The sequence below is a fragment of the Podarcis bocagei genome, assembly GCF_964188305.1.
Source record: "Podarcis bocagei genome assembly, chromosome: 7".
Lineage (NCBI taxonomy): Eukaryota > Metazoa > Chordata > Lepidosauria > Squamata > Lacertidae > Podarcis > Podarcis bocagei.
Window position 1 is genome coordinate 11,962,442 of NC_138132.1, and position 16,459 is coordinate 11,978,900.

The 16,459-nt window shown below is 48.9% G+C and overlaps 1 protein-coding gene across 2 annotated transcripts in view; it reads right to left on the reverse strand.

Moving 5' to 3' along the window:
- GRIK5 (glutamate ionotropic receptor kainate type subunit 5) overlaps window positions 1–16,459 on the reverse strand; it is a 109,036-nt gene that overhangs the window by 59,136 nt on the left and 33,441 nt on the right. For both annotated transcript variants that reach the window (XM_081200207.1, XM_081200206.1), the window contains exon 2: window positions 39–174. In XM_081200207.1, coding sequence (XP_081056333.1) covers window positions 39–123 — 85 coding nt within the window. In that variant the 5' untranslated portion in view covers window positions 124–174. The remainder of the gene's footprint in view (window positions 1–38; window positions 175–16,459) is intronic.

Below are 16,459 nucleotides of genomic sequence, written 5' to 3' on the forward strand. Positions count from 1 at the left end.
CAGCCCCCCACCCCACCCCGTGGGCGTCCCCCACTTACCCATGCGCAGAGACGACAGCACCTCTAGGCTCTTGTGGGCGAAGCCGAGAATCAGCAGCAGCAGCAGCACGGGCAAAGCCGGCATCTTCTACCCCTCCTCATGGAGAAAGTTCGGCCGTGGCCTCTGCGCTGCCACCTGCAGGAGGGGCAGGAGAAACACACCCCGTGAGGCACATGGATTAGGGCACACAGAGTTTGGCACAGCAACTCTTTCTGGGCACAACCATAATGATCCCTTGCAGTATAGCTTGGGCAGAGGGGGCTCGCCAACCTGGGAAGGTAGCCCGTCTGGGAGAAAGAAAAATCTGGTCCTTGCGAAATATCGCCAGGAGAAGAAAAGTCTAAGTAAACCCTGCACAGATCTGGAGTGGAGTCCCTAAGGCGGTTGGGTGGCTCTTTGTACGCCTCCCTCCAGAAACTCCTGCAACCCAGCTGGTACCAAACGCCTTGCTCTGCTTTCCTCTGGACCATATCAGCAAGGCCAAGAGGGGGTCTTTTTGTCTGGGCAGCCCTGGAACTCCATCCACACTGCCCAGGCTTGCACCCCGGGGTGCTGACTTCGGTACTGCTAATGTAGCAGCTTGACTTCACCCCCAGAGGCACACTCCACTGTCTCCCGAGACACACGGATGCCAAAAACAGCAGCATAACACCTGCTGTTGAAGAGGCTTTTGAGGGTCCAAACAGAGGCACCACATCCTCCCAGTTGAAAGCACATCCTCCCAGTTAAAAGGAGGACCCTAAAATACTCTTGGTGCTGAGCCTCCTGCCCTATTCCTCCACCGACCCCCTGTCCTCTTCCGCCCACTGCCTGCTGGAGCCAGCAAATCTCCTTTTGCTCCAGAACTGGGAAGGAGAAGGGTGGACCAAAGGTACAGCGGAGGATCGGGGCGGCTGCACATCTGTGCCTTGGTGCGTTTAAAAAGGTGAAGGCAGTTGCAAAAACTTTGCAAGCGTAACTGATACATTTGAGCAGAAAAGACTGGACGTGATATTGTTGCAAGCACCTCCTGTGAAATTTTGCTGAACTTTAAAAGGTGCTTTGGGGAATTCTGAGTCTTTGAAGGGACTGTTGGATTATTGAATTTACTGAGTTGAAATAATTTGGAACTTTAATGGCGGATTACTTCCTTCTTTGTCTTTGAAACCTGGTGGCACTCCCCCTACAGGGCTTTCGGATTATAAAATCCTGGGAACTGACTTTTGTTTTGAATTCCACTTCACTGGTTGTTTATAACTGAATTTGTCTCTCCCATGGAACAATAGACAATCTGACCTTGAACACTGACAGATGTGTAATGAGTGGTGCAGGGAGAACAAGAGCATCTAAAGCTAAGGAATCTAAAGAGGCCAAGGAAAAAGAAAAGGAAAGAAAACCAGCACAATTTGTACAAACAACACTGACCCAAGGACGCCGATCGTCGGTTCCAGCTGTACTGGTGACCCAAAGGGAACAAGGGGAAATAACTGAGAAGGCCACTGAGGAAGATATGGCAGCAGGTGGGTCAGATACACTATTAAAACAAATATTGGAGCAATTATCAAGTTTAAACCAGAAGGTGGACGACCAGTCTCTGAAGATAGATAAAGCGACTTCCTCGATTCAAAAATTGACTGATCAAGTTTCCCAGCACACGCAAGCCATAGAGAATTTGCAAGGAGCAACAGCGGAAAATCGGGAATTAGCTGGAGAAGCAATCCAGAAAGTGGGAGCTTTACAAAAAGAAGTTGAAGAAATAAAGGGAGAAGTTAAGCCCCTGCACAAACAGGTGGGTGAACAACAAGTTTATCTGTCAATGGTGGAATTGAAAAATCGCGAGAATAACATCAAATTGAGAGGCATCCCGGAACTTGAACAAGGAGACTTGATTGGATACTTGACACAGGAATTCTCGAAGTTCTGGGGTTTAAAGGAAGATACAGATTTCAGGATTGTCTCGGCATATAGACTGGGAAGATTGGTAAGGAAAGACAGATCCAGAGACTGTTTGATAATTTTAAGATCAAAGGAAGAGAGAGACAAGATCCTAGGTCTTCACTTCAAAAAAGCAATTGAAATACAAGACAAAAGGGTGGAAATTTATAGAGATATTCCGAGACAGTTGCTGGACCTCAGAGCCACCTATACAGAACTAGCAAAATTGTTGAGACACAACGCAATTCCCTATAGGTGGGAGTTTCCACAAGGATTATCCTTCACCTACAAAGAAAGGAAGGTTAAAATTAGAACACCTGAAGATAACCAAAAGTTCCTTCACGACCACGGAGAAGATCTCCAAAAAGGAGTGGATTGGCTTCCAGTTTTACCAGCACCAATACTGCCTGGAAGCGGGCCAACGCCTGCACCCTCGGGACCTGAGCAAAAGGAAGACACCTCATCCTAAGAACATCTTAATTAGAACAGGATGTCTCTGCAGCTACTTAGTTGGAACATAAATGGCGGGAATTCTCCGGAAAAAAGAAGGAGGATATTTCATATCCTAAAAAAAGAACAATTGGATGTAACATGCCTTCAAGAAACACATGTGACTAGGCTCCATAGGAAAGTATTAATCAATAAAAGACTTGGCCAAGAATTTATCTCATCAGACAAAGTTAAAAAAAGAGGCGTTGTAATTTATGCAAAGGAGAACCTGTCACCAAAATTTCTATTCAAAGATGATCATGGAAGAATTCTCGCAATTGAAATCCAAACACAAGAGGAAAAGATTTTGATATTAGGAGTTTATGCGCCAAATGATGGAAAATCAGAATTCTATAAGAAGCTGCATGAGACAATGATGGACTATTTGGACTATTCTAACATTATTGTGATGGGAGATATGAATGGGGTGGTGTCTACAAATATGGACAAATCCCAAAATCAAAACTTAACAACAGACGGCAGACTCCCTAAAACCTTTTTTGAAATGACAGACAATATGGACTTGATTGACATTTGGAGGACAAGGAACCCCTTGGGTAAAGAAGGAACCTTCTTCTCTGAGGCCCACTTGTCATGGACACGAATTGACCAAATTTGGATATCTAGAGGGCTGGCCCCGAAAACAAGAAAAGTGGAAATCTGCCCAAAAACCTGCTCCGACCATAATGCCTTAAAAATGGAATTGAGACTTTTCCCAACTGGATCCTTCAGATGGAGAATGAATGACACCTTGCTAAGAGATCAAGAGATTGTTAAGAAGGCCCAAAAAACGCTAAAGGACTACTTTGAAATAAATTTGAATACTACGGTGGAGAAAAGAACAATCTGGGATGCAAGTAAAGCTGTAATGAGAGGGTTTCTGATACAACAGAATACAATAAAGAGAAAATTTTGGAATGGAAAAAAGGAAAAAATTCTAGAGAAAATAAGTGAAGGAGAGAAAAAGTTGAGAACCAAACCGAAGTCAAAAGAGGTGCTAAGAGAGATCAAATTCCATCAAGCACAATATTCGAAACTGATTAATCAAGAGATTGAGTGGAAAATTAAACAAATGAAGCAGAGATCGTTTGAATCAGCAAATAAATGTGGAAAGTTGCTAGCTTGGCAGTTGAAAAAAAGACAAAAGTTAAATACGGTTACAAACTTGGAGATTCAAGGAAAAATAGTCCAGAAACCAGAAGAAATAAGAAAGTGCTTCCACAGATACTTCAAAGAGCTTTACGCACAGGGGCCTCAGAAAGAACCGGAAATAGATCAATTTTTGAGGAAAAATGGACTACCTAAAATAAGCCAAGATAAAAGATCAATTCTTAACAGCAAGATAACTCAACAAGAAATTGAAGGTGCCATCCAGAACATGCAGCTGGGCAAATCTCCAGGCCCGGATGGACTTACCTCCAAATACTATAAGACTTTGAAGGACTTCTTGATACAACCGTTGTTGGAGGTTTGTAACCAGATCATGGAGGGGAGAAGGGCACCGGAAACGTGGAAAGAAGCATTCATCACATTGATTCCCAAGTCAGAAAGGGAAAAGACTCAGCTTAAGAACTACCGTCCCATCTCACTCCTGAATGTGGATTACAAAATATTTGCGAACATTTTAGCAAATAGACTTAAAAATGTACTAAATGAAGTAATTCACAAGGACCAAGCAGGCTTTCTCCCTGGTAGACATATGTCTGACAACACCAGGAACATTATTGATATATTGGAGTTGTTGTGAATTAGAAACACAAGGGCCGCCTTAATCTTTATTGATGCGGAGAAAGCATTTGACAACATTTCTTGGATGTTTATGAAGAAAAACTTGAAAGGGATGGGAGTGGGACGGGGGTTTGAAAATGGATTAGAAGCAATCTACTCAGAACAAAAAGCTAAACTGATAGTGAACAATGTGGTATCGGAGGAACTCCAAATTGAAAAAGGGACACGACAGGGGTGCCCTTTATCCCCTCTGCTATTTATTTCTGTTCTGGAGGTATTGCTGAATATGATCAGGGAGGACCAGTTGGTGCAGGGTATAGTGGTCGGAGCGAAACAATACAAATTGAAAGCTTTTGCAGATGACCTAGTCATTACAGTACAGGAGCCAGAATCTAGCACAAAAAGAGTTCTTGAACTTATTTTGGAGTTTGGTCGGGTGGCGGGATTCAAGCTAAACAAACAAAAAACTAAGGTTTTGGCCAAAAATTTGACGCCTACAGAGATAGAGGGGTACCAGAAAGAGACAGAGCTAAGTGTGGTTAAAAAAGTGAAATACCTGGGGGTATCTTTGTCCACCAAAAACCTAAATCTATTCAAAGATAATTATGAAAAATGTTGGTCGGAAATTAAAAAAGACTTGGATATTTGGTCAAGATTGAAACTTACCTTGTCAGGCCGAATCGCAGCTATAAAGATGTGTGTTTTGCCAAAAATGTTATTTTTATTTCAAACCCTCCAGGTCGTGGACAGAATGGAATGTTTTGGAAAATGGCAGAAGGATATCTCTAAGTTTGTCTGGCAGGGCAAAAAGCCCCGAATTAAATTCAAAATACTAACTGACTCAAAAGAAAGAGGGGGGTTTGCCCTGCCGGATTTAAGGTTGTACTATGAGGCTGCAGCCTTCTGCTGGCTGAAGGATTGGTTTCTGTTGGAAAACACCGATGTCCTAGATCTGGAAGGGTTTGACAATGTTTATGGTTGGCATGCATACTTGTGGTATGACAAGGCGAAGGTTCATAAACTGTTTAAAAACCATATTGTCAGAAAATCAATTTTTGCCGTCTGGATGAAGTATAAGGACTTATTAGAAAGCAAAACCCCGAGGTGGTTATCACCAGTGGAAGCCAAGATTTCTAAAAAAAGGCCCAATATGGAGGCCTACTGGCCAAAATATTGGGAATTGATTGAAAGAGTTGGAGATAATTGGAAGCTCCAAAGCCAGGACAAACTGAAAAATAAGGTGCGAGATTGGTTACATTATGCTCAAATTCAAGAGGTATTTAAAATGGATAAAAAAGTGGGTTTCCAGTTGGAGAAATCGAAACTGGAGACGGAGTTACTAGAACCAAAGACTAAGGTACTTTCGAGGATGTATGACTTGCTGCTTAAATGGAACACACAGGATGAGACAGTTAAATCTGCTATGATAAAATGGGCACAGGATGTAGGACACAACATTATGTCTGAGGACTGGGAAAGGTTATGGAACACCGGTATGAAATTCACGGCATGTAGTGCCTTGAAAGAGAACATTATGAAAATGGTATACCGGTGGTACATGACCCCAGTCAAGTTGGCTAAAATATATCATCTTTCTGATAATAAGTGTTGGAAATGCAAGGAGGCAGAAGGGACATTCTTTCACCTCTGGTGGACCTGCCCGAAAGTAAAGGCCTTTTGGGAAATGATACATAACGAGCTGAAAAAGGTATTCAGATATACCTTTTCTAAGAAACCAGAGGCCTTTCTTCTGGGCATGGTGGACCGGAAGGTGCCAAAGAAGGACAGAACCTTGTTTATGTATGCAACCACAGCAGCTAGGATTCTTATCGCAAAGTTCTGGAAGACACCAGATTTACCCACACTGGAGGACTGGCAGACGCAGCTGATGGACTACATGGAGTTGGCAGAAATGACTGGCAGAATTCGAGATCTGAGCGAAGAAACAATGGAGGAGGACTGGAAAAAATTTAAGGACTATTTGCAAAAATATTATAAGTTGTTTGAATGTTAAGATTGCGCACGATTAAGAAACCTTACGCTTCTGCAATTTATTTAAGTAAATGATAAAGTAAGTATTGATGGAAAAAAACGAGACAAATTAGAAACAAAATATTATGTTTATTAAGAGTGTTAAAACTAAATTACAAATTTTCGAAATTGGTAACATAATAAATATAAAGGTATAATAAGAAGGGAAACAAGATAACAAATTGCTGAACTGGCTAGAGTAATGAATGCAATGCCGAGAGGATGCGAGGAAGTCCAAAAGCGAACTCTCAAAGGACGTTATGAAAGTTTCTTAACCTTTTCTTCTTTTTCTTTACTTTTCTTTATATGTAAAAAATGTTTCTTGCATGTTGCTATGTGGACAAATCTGTTAACCTATGGAAAGAAACGCAATAAAAAATTTTATAAAAAAAAATATAAAAAGGTGAAGGCAGAAGACCTGCAGACAGTGCCAGCATGCAGCAAACTCCACCAGCTACCTGGGGCTTGGGGATGTTGTTGAAGGTCTCACACTGAGCTGCTGAAGCAACGCCATCCCTAATCCACTCTCCCAGCTGCTCTTGCAGAGCTCAGGAGACCAGCAAGGAGGACAACTAAAAAGAGGTTCCATAAGCGAAGGAACCAGGAAGTTGGCATATACCACACCAGACCATTGGTCTATCCAGCTTGGAACTGTCTACACCAGCCTTCTCCGACTTGGTGCCCGCTGGAAGTTTCGGACTTCACCTCCAGAGGATACCAGACTGGAGAAAGCTGGTCTACAACCACTGGCAGAAGTTCTCACCGTTACCATTGGGAGATACCCAAACCTACTTGGAGATGAAAATAAAGATGCCCCCTAAAACATCTCTCCGATGAAGATAGGGACGTCCTATTCCATAGCCTCCAACATTTCTCCAATGAAAATAGGGACATCTTAAGGAAAAACCAACAAAGGTCCGTATAGTTAAAGCTATGGTTTTCCCAGTAGTGATGTATGGAAGTGAGAGCTGGACCATAAAGAAGGCTGATCGCCGAAGAATTGATGCTTTTGAATTCTGGTGCTGGAGGAGACTCTTGAGAGTCCCATGGACTGCAAGAAGATCAAACACATCCATTCTCTTAAGGAAATCAGCCCTGAGTGCTCACTGGAAGGACAGGTCCTGAAGCTGAGACTCCAATACTTTGTCCACCTCATGAGAAGAGAAGACTCCCTGGAAAAGACCCTGATGTTGGGAAAGATGGAGGGCACAAGGAGAAGGGGATGACAGAGGACAAGATGGTTGGATAGTGTTCTCAAAGCTACCAGCATGAGTCTGACCAAACTGCGGGAGGCAGTGGAAGACAGGAGTGCCTGGCGTGCTCTGGTCCATGGGGTCACGAGGAGTCGGACACGACTAAACAACTAAACAACAACAAAGGAAAAGTGGGACATTCCGGGATCAAATCAGAAACTGGGATGGCTTCTGTAAACCCAGGACTGTCCTTGGAAAAGAGGGAGACTCGAAGAGTATTTTGGCCCCTCCGACTGCCAAACCTCCTCTCTGCAGCCCACCACCCCCTTGTGGCCACCAGGTCCAGCACTCCCCAAGCTCTGGGCATCCATCCAAGGCCTGGTGCTGCAGCAGGACCAGCACATCCTCCTCCCCCTTTGCACTTGACGCTGGTCCTGCTATGAGCTGAGTCAGCAACACTCCCCACCCGACGTCCTCGCACTGCGTTCACCTTGAGCATTAATATTTATTTTCGCTCAGCCTCGGCCGGGCAAACGGCACAGCTGAGGTTCGCCGAAGGGGAGACGCGTCAGACTACGCTGCCCCTCTCCTTTCCCCCAGGGTGGGGCAGGGAGAGTGCTGTAAGTGGGGGGCTGAGGCGAGGAGGGCGGGGAGAAGGGTCAGTAGCTGGCAAAGGGGTGCTGCACTTCGCAAGCTGATTTTGATAGCGGGGAGGAAGATTCCTGAAGATAAGAGCCAGGAGGAGAGGGAAAAATACACCTCCAGCTGAAACAGCAGATTATTTCTAAAACGAGAGGCATGCGTGATCAGTGCTCACAGGCACCGTTTCTCTCAGTACCAGTTGCTGGAGGGCAAACAACAGAAATAAGGGCTCTGGCCTTCAGGCCTCCTCCTGGGCTTCCCGGAGGCAACTGGCCGATTGCTGCTGGAAGCAAAGCTCTCGTTGCATTCACATGGAAGCGCCCAAGCCCGTGTTGCTGGTTAGCAGAAGAGGGAACATCCCTCACCGCAACAGGACTCAGCTGCCATTTCCCCAGTCGCTGCATACCCTCCAACATTTCTCCGATGAAAATAGGGGCGTCCTATTTCATCTTAATTTTTATTGCTTATACGCCGCCCATCTAACCGGGTTGCCCTAGCCACTCTGGGCGGCTTCCAACATATATTAAATCATATAATCAAACATTAAACATTAAAAAAACCACTTCCCTATACAGTGGTACCTCAGGTTACATACGCTTCAGGTTACAGACTCCGCTAACCCAGAAATAGTGCTTCAGGTTAAGAACTTTGCTTCAGGATGAGAACAGAAATCGGGCTCCGGCAGCATGGCAGCAGCAGGAGGCCCCATTAGCTAAAGTGGTGCTTCAAATTAAGAACAGTTTCAGGTTAAGTGCGGACCTCCGGAACAAATTAAGTACTTAACCTGAGGTACCACTGTATAGGGCTGCCTTCAGATATCTTCTAAAGGTTGTATGCAGTGGTACCTCTGGTTGCGAACGGGATCCGTTCCAGAGGCCTGTTTGCAACACGAAAGGAGCGCAACCCGCAGCGGCGCATCTGCGCACACACGGGTTGCAATTCACCACTTCTACGCATGCACGTGATGTCATTTTGCGCATCTGCACATGTGTGAGCGGTGAAACCCAGAAGTAACCCTTTCCGGTACTTCCGGGTTGCTGCGGGACGTAACCTGAAAGAACGTAACATGAAGCCGACGTAACATGAGGTATGACTGTAGTTACTTATCTCCTTGGCTCAGGGGGCGGGGTCATATAACTCCATACCCTCCAACATTTCTCTGGTGAAAATAGAAACGTCCTAAGGGGAAACAGGTCAAATCAGAAGCCAGGACGGCTTCTGTAAGTCCGGGACTGTCCCTGGAAAAGAGGGACACTTGGAGGGTCTGCCACTGTGGTGCCAGGGCAGAAGAAGCAGGATCCAATGGAATTCTCCCTTCTCTGCCCCCCTCCAAGTTGCACCAGCCTCTGCAGCAAAACTAGCCAGTAGCAAAGGTGGATTTGGGTATCTCTGCATCATATCTTAAGGTTAAACTTTGTAAAGATGCCATTCAGGGGCGGGGAACCTCCAACACACAGGTCACTCTCAGTGTGTCAGGGTGTCCGATTTGGCCCACAATGCCACTTGCCCCAAAGTACAGCCACCTGTCAATCGGCTGGCGTTACTGGGTTCAGTCCTGCAGGGTGCTGCTGCTTTGCCAGCACGTTCCTTGAAGCAAAAGGACAAGATGGTTTGCATGCTTCCTCATCCCTTCACTCAGGGCTGGAGTTTGGGTTTTGTTTTGTTTTGTTTTTGTTTTTTTGCTTGTTTAACGGCAAACAGAAATGGAAGAGGGAAGCAAGGAAATGGCAGCCCTTCCGGGAACCTGTTGCTCAAAGCTAGAGTGTCATCTTGCCCCTGGCAAACTCCAACTCAAATGAAGGCCTGAGCATTACGCTAGGCCTTTTACACTGCAAGGGAAGATACTATCTTTTCCTTACTCCAAATTAATTAGGGATTAATTTTAGCAAAGGGCTCTGAGCTGAGCCCCAGGACCAACTTTCAGCTGCAGGGTCTTTCTGCATTCAATTTTGTTTTGGTTTTTTAAATGCCCTACATACTTATTGGTATTCCGGAGCCGGCTAGAGAGAAGAGTGCCTGCTTCTAAGGCAAGCCCACATAGCCAGAGGGGTGAAGAGGCTTAGCAGGGATGTGGGAAGCTGGAAGGGCACCTTAGAGATCATCCAGATCAGCCCACTGCTGATGCAGGAAATTAACAATTGCAGCAACCTCAAGAGGTGCCCTGTACAGCCTCCATGTCGGAACCTTCAACGATGGAGAGCCTGCCACCTTCTGAGGCAGCCTTTTTCACTGCTGAACTTTCTGCCTCATTTTTAGTTTTTAAAATCTGCATTCTTATCATCTGAACACACTGGTTTCAGGTTGTACCCTCCGAAACAACAGAATACAAAATTGCTCCATTATCTCTGTGACAGCCCTTCAAATACAGTGGTACCCCGCAAGACGAATGCCTCGCAAGACGGAAAACCCGCAAGACGAAAGGGTTTTCTGTTTTGGAGGCGCTTCGCAAGACGAAAGCCCATAGGGAAATCTCCGGGGACCTGTTTTAAATTGCTGGCGGTCGGGAGCAAAGACTTTCGCCCACAGCCGGCCTTCAGAAGAGGTTCTGGACCTCTTCTGAAGGCCGGCGGGGGGCAAATGTCTTTGCTCCCCCCCCCCGCCTGCCTTCCCGGGACAGCGGAGACTTCTCCGCTGCCCCGGGCGATCTTAAAATGCTGGGGGTCGGCAGCGAAAGCTTCGCTCCCGACCCCCAGCATTTTAAAATCTCCCCGGGACAGCAGAGACTTCTCTGCTGTCCCGGGCGATCTTAAAATGCTGGCGGGCGGGAGCGAAGCGTTCGCTGCCGACCCCCAGCATTTTAAAATCTCCCCGGGACAGCGGAGGCTTCGCTCCCGCCCGCCAGCATTTTAAAATCGCCCCGGGACAGCAGGGGCTTTTAAAATGCTGGCGGTCGGCAGCAAAGCCCTCCTGTCCCCGGAGCTTGCGGGGCGGGAGGTGGGAAGAAGGGCTTTTCTTCCCACCGCCAGCCTTCAGAACAGCCTTCTGAAGGCTGGGGGTGGGAAGAAAAGCCCTTGTTCCCCCCCCCCAGCCTTCAGAAGAGGTCGGGGGACAGACTGTCCCCGGACCTGGTCTGAAGGCGGTTTCCCTAGGAACGCATTAATTGATTTTCAATGCATTCCTATGGGAAACCGTGCTTCGCAAGACGAAAAACTCGCAAGAAGAAAAAACTTGCGGAACGAATTAATTTCGTCTTGCGAGGCACCACTGTAGTTGAAGATGTGGATCATCTCGGAAGAGCCTGAGTGTAAATTTATGTAAGAGACGCGGGTGGCACTGTGGGTTAAACCACAGAGCCTAGGGCTTGCCGATCAGAAGGTTGGCAGTTCGAATCCCCGCAATGGAGTGAGCTCCCGTTGCTCGGTCCCAGCTCCTGCCAACCTAGCAGTTCAAAAGCACAAGCAGTTCAAAGTGCAAGTAGATAAATAGGTACCGCTCTGGCGAGAAGGTAAACAGCATTTCCGTGCGCTGCTCTGGTTCGCCAGAAGCGGCTTTGTCATGCTGGCCACATGACCTGGAAGCTTTACGCCGGCTCCCTCGGCCAATAAAGCGAGATGAGCGCCGCAACCCCAGAGTCGTCTGCGACTGGACCTAACGTTGAGGGGTCCCTTTACCTTTAATCTGTTTAAAGTTGTTTAATTTTATTATTTCTCAGTGAGCTATTGGGTCGTTTTTGGGGTTTTTTAAGGCTGCATATACACTTTCTACTCCCTCTTCAAAACCTAAAGGTCTAGGTTAGAGCAAAGGGGAAGTAAACATGGTGTCCTCCAGGTGCTGCTGCACTACAACTCCCATCACCCTTGACCAGGGGCAATTCTGGCTGAGGCTGATGGGAGTTGTAGTCCAACAACACCTTGGCTTTTTTAAAAAAATGAGTTTGATTTATTCTTTTTAAAATGAAAGATAGGCATTCAGGGGACACCTGTGGAGGAAGCGGAACCCCAGCAGCCAAGGGTGCAAAGGTGCCAGAAGGGCATGGCAGATGGGTTGCCTTAACATAGTCAGGAACCGGCAGCAGCGACACCCCTCGACATCACAGCACCCTGCTAGGAAGTGCTGTGGGGGTACTCGCAGCCGCCGCCGAGTTTGGCTAAGAGGGCTCTCTCGTGCACCACGTGGCAACGGTTGCCAGGAAACAGGAAGCTGCTAAAAGGATGTTGCGGTTGCTAGGCAGAGTCACCTGCAGCTTGGATGCCCTCTCTCACCTCCTTGCCCCTCCAAGCAAAGGAGGGAAGTGCGTGCCCACCCAAAGGTGGCCTGGGGGCATGGCAGCGCCTCTCCTACAAGGCATGCCCTGTGCTTTCTTCCCAATCTGGTGCACTGCATATTGACGCTTTCTAAGAGATGAAAGTCAGCGACGGGCCGGGAGGTGGGGAAAGGGGCGATTTGTTGTGCAATAAATTCTCCTCATTTGTCACGCACGGTCCTTACATTGGTGCAGCTAGGGAGGAGGGGTGATTTTGCTAATGCAGGGGGGAACTCTGTGGTCCTGAGAGGGTTGGACAAATTCAGGGAGCTATTGATGGCTACAAGCCGTGATGGCTGTGCTCTGGTGCCAGTTGCTGGAAACCACAGAGTGCTCTTGAACCCGGGTCCTGCTTGAGGCTTCCCACAAGCATCCACTGTAAGAATAGAAAGCCGGACAAAGATGAGCCGTTGGCCTGATCCTTCTGCCCTAAACATGCCCATTTTACATCACCAGGCCCTCTTCTGTGGACAATGCCAAGGGACTTCCTTCAAATTAAGAAAGAAAACAGGCAGAGATCCGTAAAACAGTGTCAGGGGTTCAGAAGCAGAGACGCAGAGAAGGGAGGAGACAGAGAGCGAGGGGGAGGAATACGAAGGAAAGATGAGTGGGGATGACGAACCGAGATCGCCGAGCTTATCCAGTGAGTCCGAGGATTCCCAGAAGGGAGCGCCAGCAGTCAGAGCAAGGGGGGAAAGCAGGGGGACACCCCAGGAAGAAGGGTCCAGAGAGGAATCAGAGAGCAGCAGTTGGAGATCGGGACCCACGTACCCAGACGGGAACAGCGGGGAGAAAGGGGACCAGATATCGGGTTCCGGAGGCTTTCAGAAGGAGGGAGGGCATGAGTCAGGAGTAGTCACGCCCACCTCGGGGAGCGACGAAACGATCAAGAGGAAGGTTGAGAGTTGGGCGCGCGCGCCAAGTTCAAATGTAGCGGAAGCTGGCGCAGTAAGCAGCCCAGAGAGTGAACCAGGTCCCAAAGCCCGCCGCAAGGAGGCGGAAGGGTCAGGGGGGTCCGCGTCAGAAGAGAGTAGGAAAAAGGAGACCCCGGGGGGCAGAAGGACCCAGAGACGGAGGGAAAGGCGCAGGAGGTGGAGCAAGGCTAGGGTATTAAGCTGGTGTGCTAGAGGCGGAGACTCAGACGGGTCTTCGCCGATCTGACCTAGAAGAAGTAGGGCTGCACGTTGCAGTTTGGAAATGGAACCTGTAATCCAATAAAGACTCTTTTAACCTGAACGCTGGCTAACGTGGTCCTATGTGAGCTGGGACTGAGTGGCAGCCCTGACAGTAAGACCCGTCTCGTTAAAGCTTCGGACACCTGATACCTCGCAGCGGAGGCAGAAGCAGCGAGAGGAGGAAATTGGTGTTTGGGAGCGAGCTCACAACGGTTGGCAGAGATGACGGAAGCAGAGAAAATTTCAGCGCTGCAACAGGCAGTGACCCAATTGAACGCGGAGGTACAGGCATCCAAGAAAAGGGAGGAGGATGCGGCAGCCGCCTACAGAGATCTCCACGCCAGGTTTGAAGCATTGGTTAAGCATGGGCAGCCAGGACCCAGACCGGAGGGGGTTGGGTTGGCACGGAGAGCAGGAGGGCTTGTGGCTCACTTCGATGGGAATTTACAACAGTACCCCAATTTTCGAGCAGACGTAATGTGCGCACTGCAACTGCTGGCGAAAGACTTTAGGGATGAGGAAGAGAAAGTGGGGTTTATACTATCCCATTTGCATGGGGATGCTAAAGCGTGGCTACGCAATTTGTGGAGGGATAAAGATCCGGCGCTTCAGAATGCAGATGCCTTTATCAAAGCGATGGATGCGTGCTTTTTATCTACCATTGACGTGGATCTTGCCCGACGGGAGATTCATGGACTGAAACAAGGGAGGGCGAGCGTACGCCAGTATCACGCCCGCTTTTTTGCGCTGGTCAGTGCCTTGGAATGGGACCGGGATTCGCCCCCAGTCAGAGACCTCTTCTGGGAGGGATTAAGCAGTGCTGTTAAAGACGAAATTGCGAGGGGGGAGAGGCCCCGGAGCACGCAGGAGGTGGTCCAAAGGGCGCTGACTGTGGGGGTGAGGCTGGAAGAACGTCCGTGGTGCAGAGACGAAGGACGTGGAGGGCGCGAAGCAGCGAGAAGTTTCTCTTTCGTTCCCGGGGACGCTACGCGTGCGCAATCTACACCTCCGCCAGGAGGGGGAGTGGAACCTATGGAGGTGGGAGGAGCCAGGGCTCAGTCAGCTACCAGAGCCCCTGCACCGGCGGCAGTCAAGACTAAACCTCCTAGAGGGACCAGGAAGTGTTATATATGCGACAGCTCTCAACACTTGGCGAAAGAGTGTCCCCAGAGGAGCTCCAAGCACACTGCAGCCTCCGCAACGGTGAAAGCGGCCACGCAACACAGCGAACACCAGCAGGGAAACGACGATGTCTGGCTGGAGACAGAGGCACTGGGGCCCAGCCAGACGCATCACTGAAGCAGTCCCCAGCGATCTTGCAACCCACAGACCCCCTCCCACCCAAACCAGTAGTGCAACTCACAGCATCTCTCCAGCTGCCCGATGGCGTCACTATCGAAGTCCCGCTTTCTGTGGATTCTGGAAGCAACGCAGACTTTATAGCACAGGATTTTGTGGAGCAGCACGCTATACAGCTATTGCCGGCCACTCTGCCCCTGCAAGTCGTCACAGTGGATGGCAGAGAGTTGCTGGGGGGGCAGGTGGTGAAGCAAACGCCGCCAATGGTGATGCGCCTTGGCAACCACAGGGAAGTCATCAGTTTTAACGTCACACGACTGTCGGACACACCCATTGTGTTGGGCATGAGTTGGCTGGACAGGCACAGTCCGACACTGGCTTGGTACCAGCGACAGCTGATCTTCGGCTCCTCTTACTGCGCAGAACACTGCATCCTGCCCGGACAGGAGGGAGAGGAGGAGGAATCACAACTGCAGTTGGGAACGTTGCAAGCAGTCCCCCACAAATACGCAGACTTTCTGGAGGTCTTCTGCGAGAAGGAGGCAGACAAGTTACCACCGCACAGGCAATATGACTGCAAGATTGACCTCCTACCAGGGGCGACGCTACCGAAGGGGAGGCTGTATTCCATGTCTGAGGATGAACTACAGGAACTCAAACAGTTCATAGATCACAATTTGGAGCGCGGTTTCATCCGGGAGTCCAGGGCAGTAGGGGGCAGTCCTGTTTTCTTTGTGAAGAAGAAGGACACGCCCCAAAAGAGGCTGGTGGTGGATTTTCGCCTCTTGAACAAGATGACCAAGCCCTCTGATTTCCCCATGCCCAGGATTGACGACCTACTGGCGACGGTGCGCAAGGGACGCGTGTTTACCAAGTTGGACCTGCGAGGGGCGTACAATCTCATCCGCATGAGGGAGGGCGATGAGTGGAAGACAGCCATGTTCACGCCTCTGGGCACCTACGAGTACAGAGTGATGCCGTTTGGATTGCAAAACGGTTCTCACTGTTTTCAAGCTTTCATGCATCATGTGTTGGCGGGACTCCTCTACAAGAAGTGCGTCTGCTTTCTGGATGACATCCTGATATTCTCCGAGTCGCAGCAAGCGCATGACCAAGACGTTCGGGAGGTGCTGGAGAGGTTGCAGCAGCATAGACTGTACGCCAAACTGGAGAAGTGCCAGTTCGACACGACGGAGGTGGATTTCTTGGGTTACAAGTTGTCGGACAAGGGGCTAGCCATGGACAGCGCCAAGGTGCGAGCGGTGTTGGATTGGAAGAGCCCGCGCAACCGGAAGGAGGTCCAGCGGTTTGTCGGCTTCGCCAACTTCTATCGCAAGTTTATCAAAGGGTTCGCGATGCAGACGGCGGCTATTACGGACACGCTAAGCTCCAAGAAAAAGAAATTCATCTGGACGGAGCAGGCAGAGCAGTCCTTTCAGGCACTCAAGCGTCTCTTCGCGTCGGAAGAGCAACTGCTGCATATCGACCCCAGCAGACCGATGCGGGTAGAGACAGACGCGTCCGATAGAGCAGTGGGAGCTGTCCTGCTGCAGAGGGACCCACAGGGGGTCTGGAGACCGGGAGCGTTCTACTCCAGAAAGCTCAGCAAGTCGGAGCAGAACTACACCATCTGGGACAGGGAGTTGCTTGCCATTCATGCAGCATTCAAAGCATGGAGGCACTTCCTGATCGGCGCCAAGCACACG